The following is a 15627-nucleotide window of genomic DNA, read 5'->3' as shown; positions in this document are numbered from 1 at the left end:
ATGAGTATACAAGAAAAGTTAGATAATATTATACAAGAACCCTATCACTTTGTTTTATATATAAAAACTACTTAAAAAGTTTTTATATAATAAAAATATTCTGGAGAAATTCCTCCAGAATTAACCTTCAGATTTCGTATAAACAGTAAATAAAGTACACTACATATTATATAACCATATATCCATATATCACTGTAAGAAGCCTTAAAAGTTTATTACACATGCACTTAAAGTGGCTATATAAACTATAAAGTGTGTTAAAATATTTTAAGATTGTATAAACAATATACAAATTTCTCCTTTATTACATTCAAATATACAGGTAGAAATCTTAGTATATAAATTATTTAAGTAGGTAAATCATATATAAAATAAAAGATCGAACTTAGGAACTTTTTTTTTGATATTATTTTAATTACCACATGTCTCTTTAAAGTAGCTAATCTCTATTTTATTTTATAAAAAAGTAAACTTATCTCAAAAATAAAATCAAACAGCGCCATAATTTCCCGCCTATTATATAAATGGTAGTTTCTCAGAAGCTAATAACGGGAAAAAAGAAACAAGAAGTGTCGAGAAATAGGGGCGTCGAATTTTTAAAAATAAAAATTCAAGTATATATGTGTACATATGGAGAGGCTAATTCAAAGTATAGCACAGGTAGTTGCTAGGCAAGATGAGCAAAGATCAGCGAGTGAAGGGTTTACTTTAAGAACAGGTCCTCCATATAATTTAAACCAATCTGCTCTATCAAACAAGAATTTGAACTTTGTTCGTATTCAGTGTCCATATTTGTCTGGAAATCAATTTGGATCCTCAAATGATTTATATTATCATCCCCAAACTATTAGTAATCTTCCTTTAATAGGAAATCAAAAATTCGTTCATAAGCAGCCTGTAGAGGTTTCTGATACTAGAAAAGTAGAGGAATTATCTAATCTAAATTTTCAAAGTAATGAGCTTGGATCATTGACCGGTTATAATAATGGAATAGATGTTTGTAGAAGTATTTCTAAAGTTAATACAAACAGTACTAACGAACCTCCTAAATACTCTTCTATACCATCCAGAGATTTCCGGCAGAAGAGGACTGCTTCAATTATTGCTGCAAAGTATTTGACTGATGATATAATGCTTTCTAAGGTTAGGGGCTTGTTTATAAAAAGATATACTAGAACTACTTCAATAGAAGATAGGCCAATATATATATCTGGAACTGACAAGAAGATTTCTATATACAAAGATCCTAAGGCAGAAGAAGCTCATAGAGATATAGAAGCAGCTTTTTCGGAAGCTATTTGTGATTGTTACAGTCGTTTTTTTACCAATTTACCGGTGAATATTTTAGAGGATGCAATACATTTATATTTTCAAATACAAGCTGCATATTGGTGGTATGAGGATATGTGGTATGATAAATATCCACATGTTCTTCCTAAATTATCATTACGTGTATTTGGTCAGTTTACAGTTGAAGACTGTCCAATTTTAAGGCACTTTGTATCTTCACAAGAGGAACATGATAAATTTTTGCAAAATTGGAGGAGATATTGTAGAACTATTCCCTTAAGAGGGGTGATTTTGGTAAATACTGAGTTAACAAAGTGTGTATTAGTAAAGCCATGGAATGGGAATAGATTTATGTTTCCCAGAGGTAAGATGGATGAAATGGAAGAGGATAGCTTGTGTGCTATTAGAGAGGCTTATGAAGAACTAGGGATTGATGTAAGTAATCACCTACATGATGCTTTATATATTGAGAAACAAGTGGATGAACAAACAATAAAACTTTTTGTTATTCCTGGCATAGATGAGAATACAATTTTGGAACCAAAGAAGAGGAAAGAAATTGCAGAAATTCGTTGGTTTAATTTTACATCATTACCTGGATGGCAAGAAGAAGGCTCATTTGGACGTCAGAAGAAAAGTAGGAATACAAATCAAAACAATGGGTTAGATTCAACAGGTGAATATACTTCAGATAATGAGAAGGATGAACTAAGAGGTAGCGATGACGAATGTATATTACTACAATCAACTAGTAATTTTAGTCTAAATAATGGAAATTCTGGTAGTGAAGAAAATATCCTATTTTTTAGAGTTGGGCATTTCTCAAAGAATTTACGTGGATGGATAGAAGTACTACGTAGGATTCCTTTACAAAGTCCTGATAGTATAGGAGGGGTAATTCCACAGCTCCCAAAGAATTTAAATCCTGCAGTTATTAGACGACTACAAAATGCAGATTTGAGAGGTCCTCCATTATTTGCATTACCTCTTTTTGTAAGAGTAAGAGGTCGTATACATGATCGTAAGGATCAACCAACTACTCTAAATAATAATAGTAAGGGGAAGAAATCGAGACCCTCTTTTTATGATCAGACATCTAGGGATAAGAGGACATTTGGGACAAAGGCTGGTTCAGGATGGGATGTGGAAGCTATGTTTGCATTAAATGAGGAGAAGTTTGGAGTTAAATCAACATTTTCATTTGATGACTACACAATTCCACTACCAAAATCAAAGGCTAAAGAAACTTTAGTTCAAACAACTATTAAGGAAGAAGAGTAGATTTTGATTAGTATGTATCTACAAGCTTCTGTCTTAAATAAACGAGGCTTAACAGAGTGTGTTATAAAGTAAATAACTTTTAGTTAGCTCTGTTTATAACTTTTTTTTTCTTTAAAAACTTATAGGTATTTTGGTCTTATGCAGATATATTGCATAGATGCACTAAAGTTGCATGATCGGGTATGTTGCATGTGTACATAGAGCGGTTACCCCACACTTATAAGTTATCCCAAGTTATAAGAACTTCAAGTATCAACCTAATGTGATGCACAAAAGTTTGAAGAACATTAAATAAGATGTATATTAAGGAAGTTCGCATAAAAGGATTCAAGACTTATCGAGATGAGACAGTAATAACTTTCGATCCAGGATGTAATTGTATAGTAGGCTTAAATGGTAGTGGCAAGTCAAATATACTAGCAGCAATTCAATTTCTATTTTCTGATACAATTGGCAATGTTCCAGCAGAAAGGAAAGCTTTGTTACATGAAGGTGCAAGCTCAGCAGTATCAGAAGCCTCAATAGAAATTCTTTTAGATAATACAAGTCGACGTTTATCAATGTATGACGAGAATATAGTTAGTTTGAAGAGGGTATTTAATAGTACTTGTCAAAAAGAAGAGTGGATAATTGCTGGTAAACATATTTCAAAGAAAGACTTTGAGTCGGTTCTAGAGAGCTGTGGAATATCTAGAAGTAATCCGTATTTTATAGTAAGGCAAGGGAAAGTAACAGAATTGGCAACAATGTCAGATGCTGCTCGTTTAAGATTATTAAGGGAAATAGCTGGTACTAGGACATATGATGAAAGGCGAGAAGAGAGTATGAGGTTACTACTTGAGACGGAAACAAGGAAAACGAGAGTTGATACTGTTTTTAGCGATATTCAAAAACGTATAGAGACTCTAAAAGAAGAACAGAAGGAATTTCGTGCATATGTCAATCTAGACAAAAGAAAAAGGGCTCTGGAATATCTTTTAGTTGAGTTAGAATGGGAGGAAGCTAGTAAAGCTGAACAGGAATATTTTGAAAAATTGGAGAAGACAGAAAAGAACCTGGGTGCAGTGGATGAGGAGTACTTAGTGATTGAGACAAAAAGGACTAAAGAAGAGGAACTGAGGAAAATTTTGGAAGGAGAGATAAGCATACTGAAGACAGAGAAAAAACATATACAAAATAAGATTGTTGAAGCTTCAGGAGCTGTAAAAAAATTGGAACTTGAGATTATAGAATATGAGAAGAATTATAAATCTACAGTTCTGACACAGGAGAAAGAAAGCAAAAGAGTTATTGAAGAATTAGAAACTGAAGTTGCTAGAAAGAGGAGGTCACTTGAGTTGATCAAAGAATCATACAACAATATGATGAGGGAAAAAGAAATATTGCAACAACAAGAGTCCTTTTTATTATCAAAACAATTGGAACAAAACTATAGTAATATAGAGGAAAGAAATAATGCTCTACAAAATAAATTAAATCAACATAAAAGGTCACAAAAACAACTGGAGGAGAATCTATTTACTATTAGGAGTTCCTTGGAGTTTAAGAACAAGGAACTTGAATCATTGGATAAAAATCTTAATAAATGGCAAAAGCTAGAAAAGAAATCCCGAGAGGAATTGGATTCAATAGCTATTGAACTACATAAAGTAAATGAAGAAAAGTATTCAATTATAGAAGAAAAGCATGGAGTGGAAAAAGTATTATTTAATATAAATAATAAGCTCAAACCTTTGTTAACCTTAATAATGGAGAAGGAGAAGAGTATAGAGAAACATATCAAGCCATCTATCAGAAAGGGAATATCATTAATTCATGAATATTGCAAAGCTGAAAGCTCTCCTTGGGGGTTTGGTAATAGCTCAAGTAATGAAGATCTTCCTTTAATATGTGGAACTTTACTTGAGAACATTCATGTAGATGATATCTATGCTATAGCAGTGGAGGCTGCAGCTGGTAGGAATCTACACACTATTATAGTTAAAAATCAAGAAGTAGCTGCAAAGGTCATTGAATATTTAAATTCAAATAGATTGAAGGATGAGAGTATCGATTATTCGTTAATTTTAAGTCCAGTTGAAGAGATATCAAAGATGAATTTTGGCAAGAATAGGAAAAATTTGGATGGGATAGATGGAGCTATTAAAATGATTGATGTTCTTTCTTTTGATGAACGTTTAAGGAGTACTATAGAGCAGGTATTTGGTAAATTTGCAATTGTAGAAAATTTTGAAGTTGCAAAGAAGATTGTTGAAACATACAATATGAGTTGTGTTACTTTAGATGGTGATGAGTGGGATAATAAGGGGTGTATTAGAGGTGGATATAGATATAATCTTGAATCTGAGAATTTATTTACTCAATCAGAAGAATTAAAGACTCTATTAAGAGAAAGAGATTCTTTAATTAAAGAGAAGGATGTAGCAGAGTCCAACTTTCGTAGTCTTGAAGAGAGTATTAACAATATTGAGAGAAAGAAGGAGCAGATTTTGTACTCTAAAGAACAGGTTTCATCTGATATATCTAAAGCGACTGAAATGATTCATCTAACTGAAAGTAGAATGCGCAATATTGAGTCAACTATTAACAAGATATCTCAAGAAGAAGAAAAATTGGTGGCAAATTTAGACATTAATCAAGGATATATTACTGAAATATTTAAAGAAATGTCTAGCAAGACGCTATCTAAGGGTCTAAATTATAAAGAAGAACTAAAGTTAAAGGAGTTAATTAATTCATTAAGAGAATTAAGTCATGAAAAATTTCCACCAATTGAAGAAGAGGTTCATAGAATAACTAATTCATTAGAAGAATCAGAGATCCGATTGAATTCTCTACTTCAGGAGTATTATCAACTTCAAGAAGAAACAAATGAAAGGAACCAAAATAGGTCATTTTCAACTGAGAATCTGAGTGACATAAAATCAACTTTACGAGAAGAGAAATCAAAGCTAAAGAGGTTGAATGAAAGAATAGATGAGATCTCTGATAGAATTAAAAAAGTTGATGATGAAATAAAGTCGTGTGAAGATAAGCAGGAGAATTTCCGCATAACCGAATCAAATTTGCTTGATCAACAGAAGCAACTTCAAGGAGAGGTTGAATGTTTAAGAAGTAAGTATGAACACTATCGTCATATGAAGAGTATTGCTACTCAAGAAAAAGTGTGTCTGGGATACCCTGATAACTTATCTTTTACTATTAATAATTTGCCATCTACTAAAGTTGCAATTTTCGAGGAGTTGGAAAAAGTTAAAGAACAGTTAAATACTGAATTTCATACAGTTAACAAAAAGGTTATCAGTGAATTGGATCACTTCATCCGTGAATATACAGATTTATCCGAGAGGCATAATGAATTAAATACAGCTATGACATCTATACAAACTCTTGTTGAAACATTAGATATTCAGAAAGAAAAAACTTTACTAAAAATTTTTGAAGAGATTAACTTTTATTTTAATCAAGTTTTTAAAGAATTAATTCCAAATGGAGATGCCAAACTAGTACTAAAAGTTTCTTCTCAAGATAAACTAGAGAATAGTAACAGTAATATAAATTTATCATCTGATAGGCAAGCAAACCAAAAAAGGACAAAAAAAAATTTGTCAGGACTGAAAGATGTTGATAATAGTAGTGAATCTACTTTTATTGGCATTGGAATGCGTGTATCATTCCAAGGAGTCCCGAACTCAAGTCCAAGAATTTCTAATGGGTCTAATTTGGCACAAAATAAAATGTCTAGTTACTACTCTCTTAACCAGCTTAGTGGAGGACAAAAGACTTTGGTTGCCTTAGCTTTGTTATTTGCAGTGCATAGGGCAGATCCTGCTCCTTTATATTTACTAGATGAGATAGACGCTGCATTGGATGATCAATATCGCTTGTCTGTAGCAACATTGATTCAGAAACAGGCTTTGTCAACTCAATTTATTATTACTACCTTTAGACCTCAGTTTATAGATATTGCAGATAAATTTTTCCAAGTATCTCAGGTTAATAGATCAAGTCTTGTTAAAGAAATTAACAAGCAACAAGCTTTGGAACTACTACAGGAGCAACTCCAACAACAAAAAGTGTTGGAAATTACTGAGGGATAGAGTTCAATATAAGGATATTTTTTTAAGATAAAGTATACTCAATTATGGATATGCGATTGTCCATTGAACATTTATATTGGAAAATTTTGGTAGGGATTCAGATAAAAATCTCAAGATTTATCTCAGTGAACCTATATATAGATATTTATTAACTTAAATAGATTGTATCATTTACAAGAGTCTACATATTAAAAAAGTGATTATTCAATCCAATATGATTTATATGAATTGACTTAAATATATAAATTAAGGAAAGTATGTTTTATTTATTTGGTGGAATTTTGTAATCTAGAGCCCATAAAGATAACTACTACTTTAAATTTTGTTAGAGGTACATAAATTACTACTGGTGAACTCTATTAACAAACTATTTAGCATATTTTAAAAATTATATATAAACTAGTATATTATAGATTTTATAAGATTTTCAATGATTTTTTATTGAAGTGTTTATGGTGTCCCTGCTATTAGAAACCACCCTCTTAAACTACGTTATATTTGATAAATTATCAAGAGTTTAGCTTTTTTAAAGAACAAAGGACTTGTACATTTGAAACTTGGGATTGTCTAAAATATTAATTATAAATGAGATATATTAACATATCTACAATTATATAAAATAAAATCTAAACTATTATATTTTCTACAGCAATTAGTTTATTCTCTAAATAATATCCAGAAGTACTAAGCTACTATCAATTTTCTTTTTTTTTAAATTCAAACTTAAGTTTAGAATAGGAGTATTATTAATATTTTGGTCAGTTTCAAGCAACTTCAGGTATATTTAATCCTGTAGATATATAATTTAACACAGCAAAGTACTTTTTCACATATTTATGTCCTATTCCGAAGGTAGTCATTAAGTAAAATTAATTATAAATTACTTTTAAATTGAAGACTTTCAAAATGTCTTTATTTACTAGCTATAATACAAACTAATACTAAATATTATAAAGTCATGAATAAAGTGTAATTGAATACTTAAGCTTATTATATTTATTTCTATATATCATAGAGTTACCTAAAAGTTAGAGTCAAATGGAATAAAAACAACCTGCCTTTCAACAATAGAAAAGATCATATTTAAAGTAAACAAGAAGTTCTTCTAGTTATCCTCACTTATCTTGTTATATGATCTAAATAATACCATAAAGCAAAGAAAGATATACAGAAAAGGCTGTTTTATTTATCATACTGTTACAATTAGCTACTTAAATACTACTATTTAAAGCAATATATAAGTAACCTTACTTTTCAATAAATAAATATGAATAATTCCAAAAAAATCTGATTGTAGAAGTTGGGTACAAAGTACATAAACTGAGAAACTGTTTTGAAATGGTCACATAGTTTCAATTCTAGTACCAGTACAAAAAGTAGAGCTGAAGTATTAATATATATATAAAAGTACTTAGTATTGACTTTTCAATGATAGAATAAGTTCAAGTAATTTATACGTAAAACAAACTTAAATTTTATGCAAGTATTTATCTAATTTTGTCTTGTTCAATTATAAAAGTATAATAGCTTCCATATTACTTGATAATTTCAGTGTTTTAATGACAATTTCGTGAAATATCACTAAATCCTAGTTTTAACCTAATTCCTGTACCTGTATAGATTATTAAATTTAAAACAAGATCTAGTTCACTTTCATTACTTATAAACAATGACATTGTAAATCTATATCTTGCCTCTTCATAATATAATAAATTGGTTATAGTTATCTCTAATTAATTTGCAACTACTTTTTTGCATCCATTATTATATTAACAATCTTATTACTGTGATCTTGTTCAATCCTCTGCCTTTCTTTCAAAAAATTTTCATCTCTGGAATATAAAGCTAATGCATGAGAGAATGCTCGACGGAATTCAACATCAGTACCAAGTACAGCTTCTTCACTTTGATCATTTGCCTCTTGTAACTGCTTAGCAAGATGATCAGATGGTAAAATACCTGCTACTGGATGATTAATAGTATGCTGAAGAGGATCTCCAATATCGTCCATAACTGCCTTAAACCTTTGTTCCTTCTCAATATTCAGTTTCTTTAAAAGATCAAGTATCCCATCCCCATTTAAGCTTGGAAATATTTTAGATAAAGAATCTTGAGAACCATAATATGGTAAAATAGGCATTATTCCCTTAATTGCATCTTGGTACATTTGATTTATCCCAGTATTAAGCAAAGTAATTTCATTATCCTCTTTACTCATCGTTCTTATGAGCTCTTCTAGTGTATCTTCATCTATATCCCAAGATTCATATACTTTCTTTTGAGCAATCAAGATTTTATTATGAAAACTTCCTTGTGTAACTAAAGCTTCTATATGCTCAGGCTTTAAGGGTTCTCCCTTTTCTGTAGTTGATTTGTCAATAGTAGAAGCTAAATGAGCAAGGTCCATCATTAAAGGATGCAAATTGTTTGCTACATCTTTTAGGATATCTTTTACTTTCTCATTTGTCCATACAGATGACTTTTTGGTGTTTTTCCTTTTTTCTGCTGTAAGATACCAAATACTACCTAAAATAAGTCCCACTGTACCCAGAGTCAGTATAGTTCTCCTATCTCCTATAGACATTTCAGAATCTTAGGGCTTTATATATCGAGAAATTCTATATAATTCTCTACGGAAGTTAAGGTAATCAACTAATACCGGTATTCAATAACTCTACTATACTGTCAATAAAGTTATATATCGCGCCCTAATATTACACAATCACTAATGCAGCATGTTATGAAATCATAGATATTTATAGTCAAATTGTAATCTGTTAATAATCTTTCTAGATAATGCTGCCATTTTCTTAAGAATTCTATTTATTTCCTACTTTCCTCTTTACTATATATCTAGGAACTATAACAAGTACTTACCATTAACAATAAGAAAAGTATACAGATTATTTAAGTAATATAACAGTGTAATATTTGAGAACTATTCTTGATGTTATAGGCTTTAAAGTATACCATTTTCTTAGTATTAGTATTACTTCTCAAATACTTGTATATCCTTTTTTCACGTTTGCTACCCGCCCAATAAAGTACCGAAAATCACCCCTCTCATTTGAAGCGTCGTGATTAATTCAGAAGCTTTAAAGAAACTAACCTAATAAAAACTATAATGGGTGGATTATCGGCTATTTATATTTTAGATATCCATGGTAAGACTATAATTGGACGGAACTACAAAGGAGATATCTCTGAGGGTGGTGTCTTGGAGATATTTCAACAAAATGTAATAGATCAAGAGGAATCTCTGATTCGTCCAGTCTTCTTATCTAAGGGTATTACATATTGCTGGGTCAAATACAATAATTTGTATTTGGTATCTCTTACTCGTAGAAATTCAAATGCGATGATGATGATGACGTTCCTATATAAGCTTATTGATATACTCAAGGATTACTTTCGGATTTTGGAAGAGGAGAGTATACGAGATAACTTTGTGATTTTGTATGAGCTTCTAGATGAAATTATAGATAATGGATTCCCTCAATTAACAGAAGTAAAAGTTCTACGTGAATATATTAAAAATGAAGCTCATGAGCTATCCTCAGTTTCAGCTGCAGTTTTGGCTTCTACTGGAAAATCTAGTAGTTCAGTGAATATAAAACCTCCAACAGCCATATCTAATGTAATTTCATGGAGGCCTGAGGGTATTAAACATAAAAAGAATGAGATTTTCTTAGATGTTATTGAGAAAGTTAACATTATAATTGGATCAAATGGAGATGTTGTTAAATCTGAAATCATTGGTACTCTAACAATGAAAAGTTATTTGTCAGGTATGCCAGAGCTAAAGTTAGGTCTAAATGATCGCTTAGGAGATGCTACTATCTCAAATAGCCAAAGTAACAGTAGCTCAAGTAATAATGGACGTCAATCCATCTCAGTACGTAACAAGGCTGTGGATATTGAAGATATCAAGTTTCACCAATGTGTAAGACTTGCAAAATTTGAAAATGATCGAACAATCTCATTTGTACCTCCAGATGGCCAATTTGAATTAATGAGTTATAGATTAACACCATCAACAAACCTAAAGCCTCTGTTTAAAATTGATGTAGTTGTAGAACATATCAGTGCAACCAGAATCAAATATATAGTAAAGATTAAAGGACAATATAAAAGTAGGAGTATTGCAAAGAACAGTGAAGTTCACATTCCAGTTCCAAATGATGTTATTATCCCAACTTTCAAGACATGTGTAGGAACTGTTAAGTATGCCCCAGACAAAGACCTCATTATTTGGAGTATAAAAAGTTTTGCAGGTCAGAAGGAATATATAATGACCGCAACTTTTGGATTACCTTCCGTTAACGGTATTAATGGAATAAAAAAACGTCCTATAACAGCTTACTTTGAAATCCCATATTTCACAGTATCTGGTCTGACTATTAGATATCTTAAGATAACGGAAAAAAGTGGTTATCAGGCTCTCCCATGGGTTAGGTATATTACACAAAATGGTGATTATGAAGTTAGGATGCCATGACAAATTAGACTTTACATGAAGTCACACATTCTCAAACAAAAATAAAATGTAGGCTAAGCTAGCGCTTTCTAGGGTATTCAATTATTTAAAAATATTCAAATTTATATTATATATATCTATGTATTATTCAGAAATCCTTAATGTAACTCTCAATTATCTTTTAGCTTTGAGGAAATCTAACCTTGTCCTTGTATACATCCCAACCCCTCCCCGCCTGTGTATCATCGCACGCAATTTTTGGCGCCATATGCTTGATTAACGTAATATTTGATCAAATAAAAAATTCAACGCATAAAAAGACAATTTGCAACTATAGGCTTAGATCTTAGAATACTTATATTGGTTGATTGGCTTGTCTTAGGTGTTGAGTTAACGCTAAAGGCGGAAGAAGGTCAAGGCAGGACCGAATAAAGAAGTCCTGGCACGATTTGAGAAGATAAAGTTAAGATAAGTACTATAAAATAAGAAATTAGAGACCAAGGAAAGGTCTTTACATTAATATTTTAGGTGAATTTGTTGGATGAGTCCAACAACTTCAGGAGCTTTAAATGGCCCGAGCATCGATATAGACGTAGATTCAGTGATTGCAAAGTTATTAGAAGTTCGAGGTTCGAGACCAGGCAAGCCAGTACAACTAACGGAAAAGGAAATTCGAGGGATATGTATGAGATCAAGAGAAATCTTTATGAGCCAACCAACTCTGTTAGAGTTAGATGCCCCAATTAAGATATGTGGTGATATTCATGGACAGTACTATGACCTTCTGAGATTATTTGAATATGGAGGATTTCCACCAGATACAAATTATCTATTTCTAGGGGATTATGTTGATAGAGGCAAGCAAAGTTTAGAAACTATTTGCTTATTATTTGCCTACAAAATAAAATACCCAGAAAACTTTTTCCTATTAAGAGGCAATCACGAATGTGCATCAATTAATCGTATATATGGGTTTTATGATGAATGCAAGCGAAGGTATAACGTAAAATTATGGAAGACATTTACAGATTGCTTCAACTGTCTCCCAGTAGCAGCTATAATAGATGAGAAAATTATATGCATGCATGGTGGCTTATCTCCAGAATTACATAAATTAGATCAGATACGAAAGATAGAGAGACCTACAGATGTTCCTGATACTGGATTATTATGTGATCTTTTATGGTCTGACCCTGAGAAGGATGTTAGAGGTTGGGGTGAAAATGACCGCGGCGTTTCATTCACTTTTGGGCATGACGTTGTTGAGAAGTTCCTCCGTGATCATGATATGGACTTGATATGTAGAGCTCATCAGGTAGTAGAAGATGGATATGAATTTTTTGCTAAACGACAGCTTGTAACTCTTTTTTCAGCTCCAAATTATTGTGGAGAATTTGATAATGCTGGAGCTATGATGTCTGTAGATGAGACACTAATGTGCTCCTTTCAAATCTTAAAACCAGTTGAAAAAAAGAAATTCAAGCCTTAGATAGTTCCCTAATTTTACTATAGTTTCAAGAAGGATTTTGTAATTTATTATGGAGTAATTTCAGATGTACTTAGAAGTAAATCAACTTGGCACTAATTTGTGAATATATCCAACCCTTGTTTTGAATCAAGGACCTAGTAGGCACATTTAGAATTTTATCAGACATAAATTGACATGTTGAGCAAGTTCAAATGTCTTTTTATTATCAGAATTACCAGAAATTTCTTATATTTGCTTTTTAGCATTGATCAGATCTTACATGCAAACGTCGATATAAAGGTGAGACAAGTATTTTCAGATTAGGAAGTAGAAAATAGTGGTAACCTTTGTAGTCTTATTGAAGAGATCTAAGCTTATGAATAATTTCAGTTACTTATTTCTTTATATTTATCCTAATTTATAGTTGCTAATCTATCTAAAAGTCTTTATCACAAAAGAAATACATGTAACATTTCTAATTGAGGTCTAAAGATCTTTATAACACCCCATGTATAGTAGTTAGGAAATTAGGAAATGTCAATTAGTTAATATACCAATTATATATTAACTTGATCTTAATAATTACTTTATAGTTTCTAGATCAGTTCCTTATTATAAATAAGGTTTCTCTTTTTGGTAGAATCTTCATCTAGTATTTAGCCAAATAAGAACTAAGCGCGGAGAATATTGTTTCATAGTACTAGGGTATCTTTCTAAAGAAACAATGACTAATAGATTAGTTATCAACATCTCTTCTTATATATTTTATAGTAACCCTATAGCTAGAATTTTTCAAACAGAAGATAGATTTACTATAAATACTATTCAGGGCAGATTTCCCTCTTTATAATGTCATGTTTATGGACACAGTTATATGAGCCTAAATCTATCTATAACTTGGATGTAAACCATTTAAAAATATCTCAATTACAATCATTCTTAAGAAATGTGATAAGTGATAGAACAAAACCTTTAGATTATCTTTCAACCTGTCCAATTCTTATTTTAAGTGGTCCATGTGGGAGTGGTAAAACATCTATGTTACGTGTTTTATGCCAAAGCGAGCAAATTGATATTGTAGAGTGGGAAACATCTTGTGGAGTCTCTGAAGGGTTAGGGATTAGCTTTTATCGATTTATAGTGAATTCTATTTTTTACAAGCCTGCTAAAATGGAAACACCTAAACCAAGAATAATTTTAATAAAGGAATTACCTTATACACTAGTAAAATACAACTCTCCAATTTGTTCTGAAATTAAGTATCTATTGACAAAAAACCATATGTCAGGATGCTCTTTAGTTCCTATTATTTTTATTATTAATGAAAGTAAGCAAGATAGAAATTTTTTAAGATGTATTTTACCCGAAAATAGAATATTAACTACTCGAGGTAATAACCTGTGCAGGAAAAATATTGAGACAATAAAGTTGAATCCATTTACACAATCTGCAATAAAAAAAAGACTTTATAATATACTAAAACAAGAGGGGATTAATTGTACAGATCGAGAAACATCTATTGTTAATTCAATTGCTATTTCTGCTAATGGTGATATGTCTCATGCTATTAACCAATTACAATTTTGTATTTCATATGATACTTTTTTGAATCCAACTACTAATTTAAATATAAATGAAATAAGATGTAAATCAAGTGGAAATATCAATAATCTTAAATATAAAAAGTATACAAATTTATATTCTGAAACTAATATGTGGTCAATTATTTCTGACACTAGAGAGCACGTTGGAAATATATTCAGTGTTATAGGTAAGATTTTATATAATAAAAGAGAATCAGTTTCTACAATATATGATCGGGAATTTGAAGATTATTCATTTGAATTTGGAGAACCTAGAAAGAAAAGAAGTCGATTAAAAAGATTAGATGAGACTACAAATAATGAAAACTTAGAAAATAATTCAAAATTTTTAAATAAGAATATATATTTATTAAATAAAGGTTTTTTACGGCATGATTTATTTTTAAATAGAATAAGATCTTCAAATATGAAAAGAGATCTTGCTTTTGATCCTGAAAGTATCATATCATCAACAGATATGGATGATGAAACATTGGGATTACTACTACATGAAAATTACATCCATTTTATTGGAAAAGAAGACGATCTTGCTCTTTGTACTGATATATTTTCTTTCGTGGATTCAATATTTTCAAATAGGAATTTCGATTCTGAATTTTTGTCGTCAGTATGTATATCTAGAGGTATTTTACTATATAATACTGAACCTCTGAACCCTTGTTCCAGGCAAGAAAGTCGGAATTTTGATAATAATATTTATAAAAAGTCAAAAAGATCTCAAATGGGGTTTATAAATAAATCATATGAAGAAAATACAATGAATACATCCTCTAGATGGACTCCTAAAGGTTCACAACTAAAGACACTTTTTAATGAACTTAAACTTCTTAAAGATGAGATATCTAGTTCATGTGCTAATATTCTAAAGAATAAATGGGGAATATTATTTAAAATGTCATTTACGCTTAATTTTAGTAGATCACTACTTGTCGAACTTTTTCCTTATATACATATAATACTAAAATTTACAAGTGGGAATTATCCTGGGATTATAAACTGGATAAACGAATCATTATTAAATTGTGTATATAAATGTAACAAGTATGAAAAGTATGTTTTGGATAACAATCTAGATCCTAGAGGATATAACCCACTGTATAATTATAATACAAACTATAATTATTCTATTGATATGGATTCTACATCAAAAGATGTACTAACTGATGAACAGCTTGTATCGATACTTGAAACTTATGATATAGGCCTAATTCCTACCACAGAATGTTTATCTAATTCATATATCAAATCTGGTTTTAATTCTATTATACAGAATATAGAGTCAGAAGATGAAATACAAGATTGAAACTAATATTGTATAGATAAATTAAAAAGTACCAACATTTGCCTTACAAGTATTAATAGTTGAGTTGAAAGTTATATCCAGTAATTTAAAAAAAATTAAAATAA

General features: G+C 30.6%; 6 protein-coding genes across 6 annotated transcripts; 5 read left to right on the top strand and 1 right to left on the bottom strand.

Annotated features, from left to right (window-relative positions):
- Positions 1-630: 630 nt before the first annotated feature.
- cand_030850 (uncharacterized protein) lies at positions 631-2571 on the top strand (the record flags this gene model as incomplete). The annotated part of the gene is made up of 1 exon (XM_067213311.1): positions 631-2571. One exon carries the CDS (start codon positions 631-633, stop codon positions 2569-2571), a length of 1941 nt encoding a protein of 646 aa, XP_067067501.1.
- Positions 2572-2867: 296 nt separating this feature from the next.
- On the top strand, positions 2868-6671 carry cand_030840 (structural maintenance of chromosomes protein; the record flags this gene model as incomplete). The annotated part of the gene is made up of 1 exon (XM_067213310.1): positions 2868-6671. One exon carries the CDS (start codon positions 2868-2870, stop codon positions 6669-6671), a length of 3804 nt encoding a protein of 1267 aa, XP_067067500.1.
- A 1744-nt stretch (positions 6672-8415) lies between these two features.
- cand_030830 (uncharacterized protein) lies at positions 8416-9255 on the bottom strand (the record flags this gene model as incomplete). The annotated part of the gene is made up of 1 exon (XM_067213309.1): positions 8416-9255. The coding sequence occupies one exon, from the start codon at positions 9253-9255 to the stop codon at positions 8416-8418; it is 840 nt and encodes a 279-aa protein (XP_067067499.1).
- Positions 9256-9795: 540 nt separating this feature from the next.
- cand_030820 (AP-2 complex MU subunit protein) lies at positions 9796-11169 on the top strand (the record flags this gene model as incomplete). The annotated part of the gene is made up of 1 exon (XM_067213308.1): positions 9796-11169. The coding sequence occupies one exon, from the start codon at positions 9796-9798 to the stop codon at positions 11167-11169; it is 1374 nt and encodes a 457-aa protein (XP_067067498.1).
- Positions 11170-11689: 520 nt separating this feature from the next.
- On the top strand, positions 11690-12637 carry cand_030810 (serine threonine protein phosphatase; the record flags this gene model as incomplete). Its single annotated transcript, XM_067213307.1, has 1 exon — positions 11690-12637. The coding sequence occupies one exon, from the start codon at positions 11690-11692 to the stop codon at positions 12635-12637; it is 948 nt and encodes a 315-aa protein (XP_067067497.1).
- Positions 12638-13465: 828 nt separating this feature from the next.
- On the top strand, positions 13466-15523 carry cand_030800 (uncharacterized protein; the record flags this gene model as incomplete). The annotated part of the gene is made up of 1 exon (XM_067213306.1): positions 13466-15523. One exon carries the CDS (start codon positions 13466-13468, stop codon positions 15521-15523), a length of 2058 nt encoding a protein of 685 aa, XP_067067496.1.
- Positions 15524-15627: the final 104 nt, after the last annotated feature.

Source organism: Cryptosporidium andersoni, assembly GCF_001865355.1.
Source record: "Cryptosporidium andersoni isolate 30847 chromosome Unknown contig_15, whole genome shotgun sequence".
Classification (NCBI taxonomy): domain Eukaryota; phylum Apicomplexa; class Conoidasida; order Eucoccidiorida; family Cryptosporidiidae; genus Cryptosporidium; species Cryptosporidium andersoni.
This window is presented reverse-complemented; position numbering and strand designations above follow the sequence as displayed.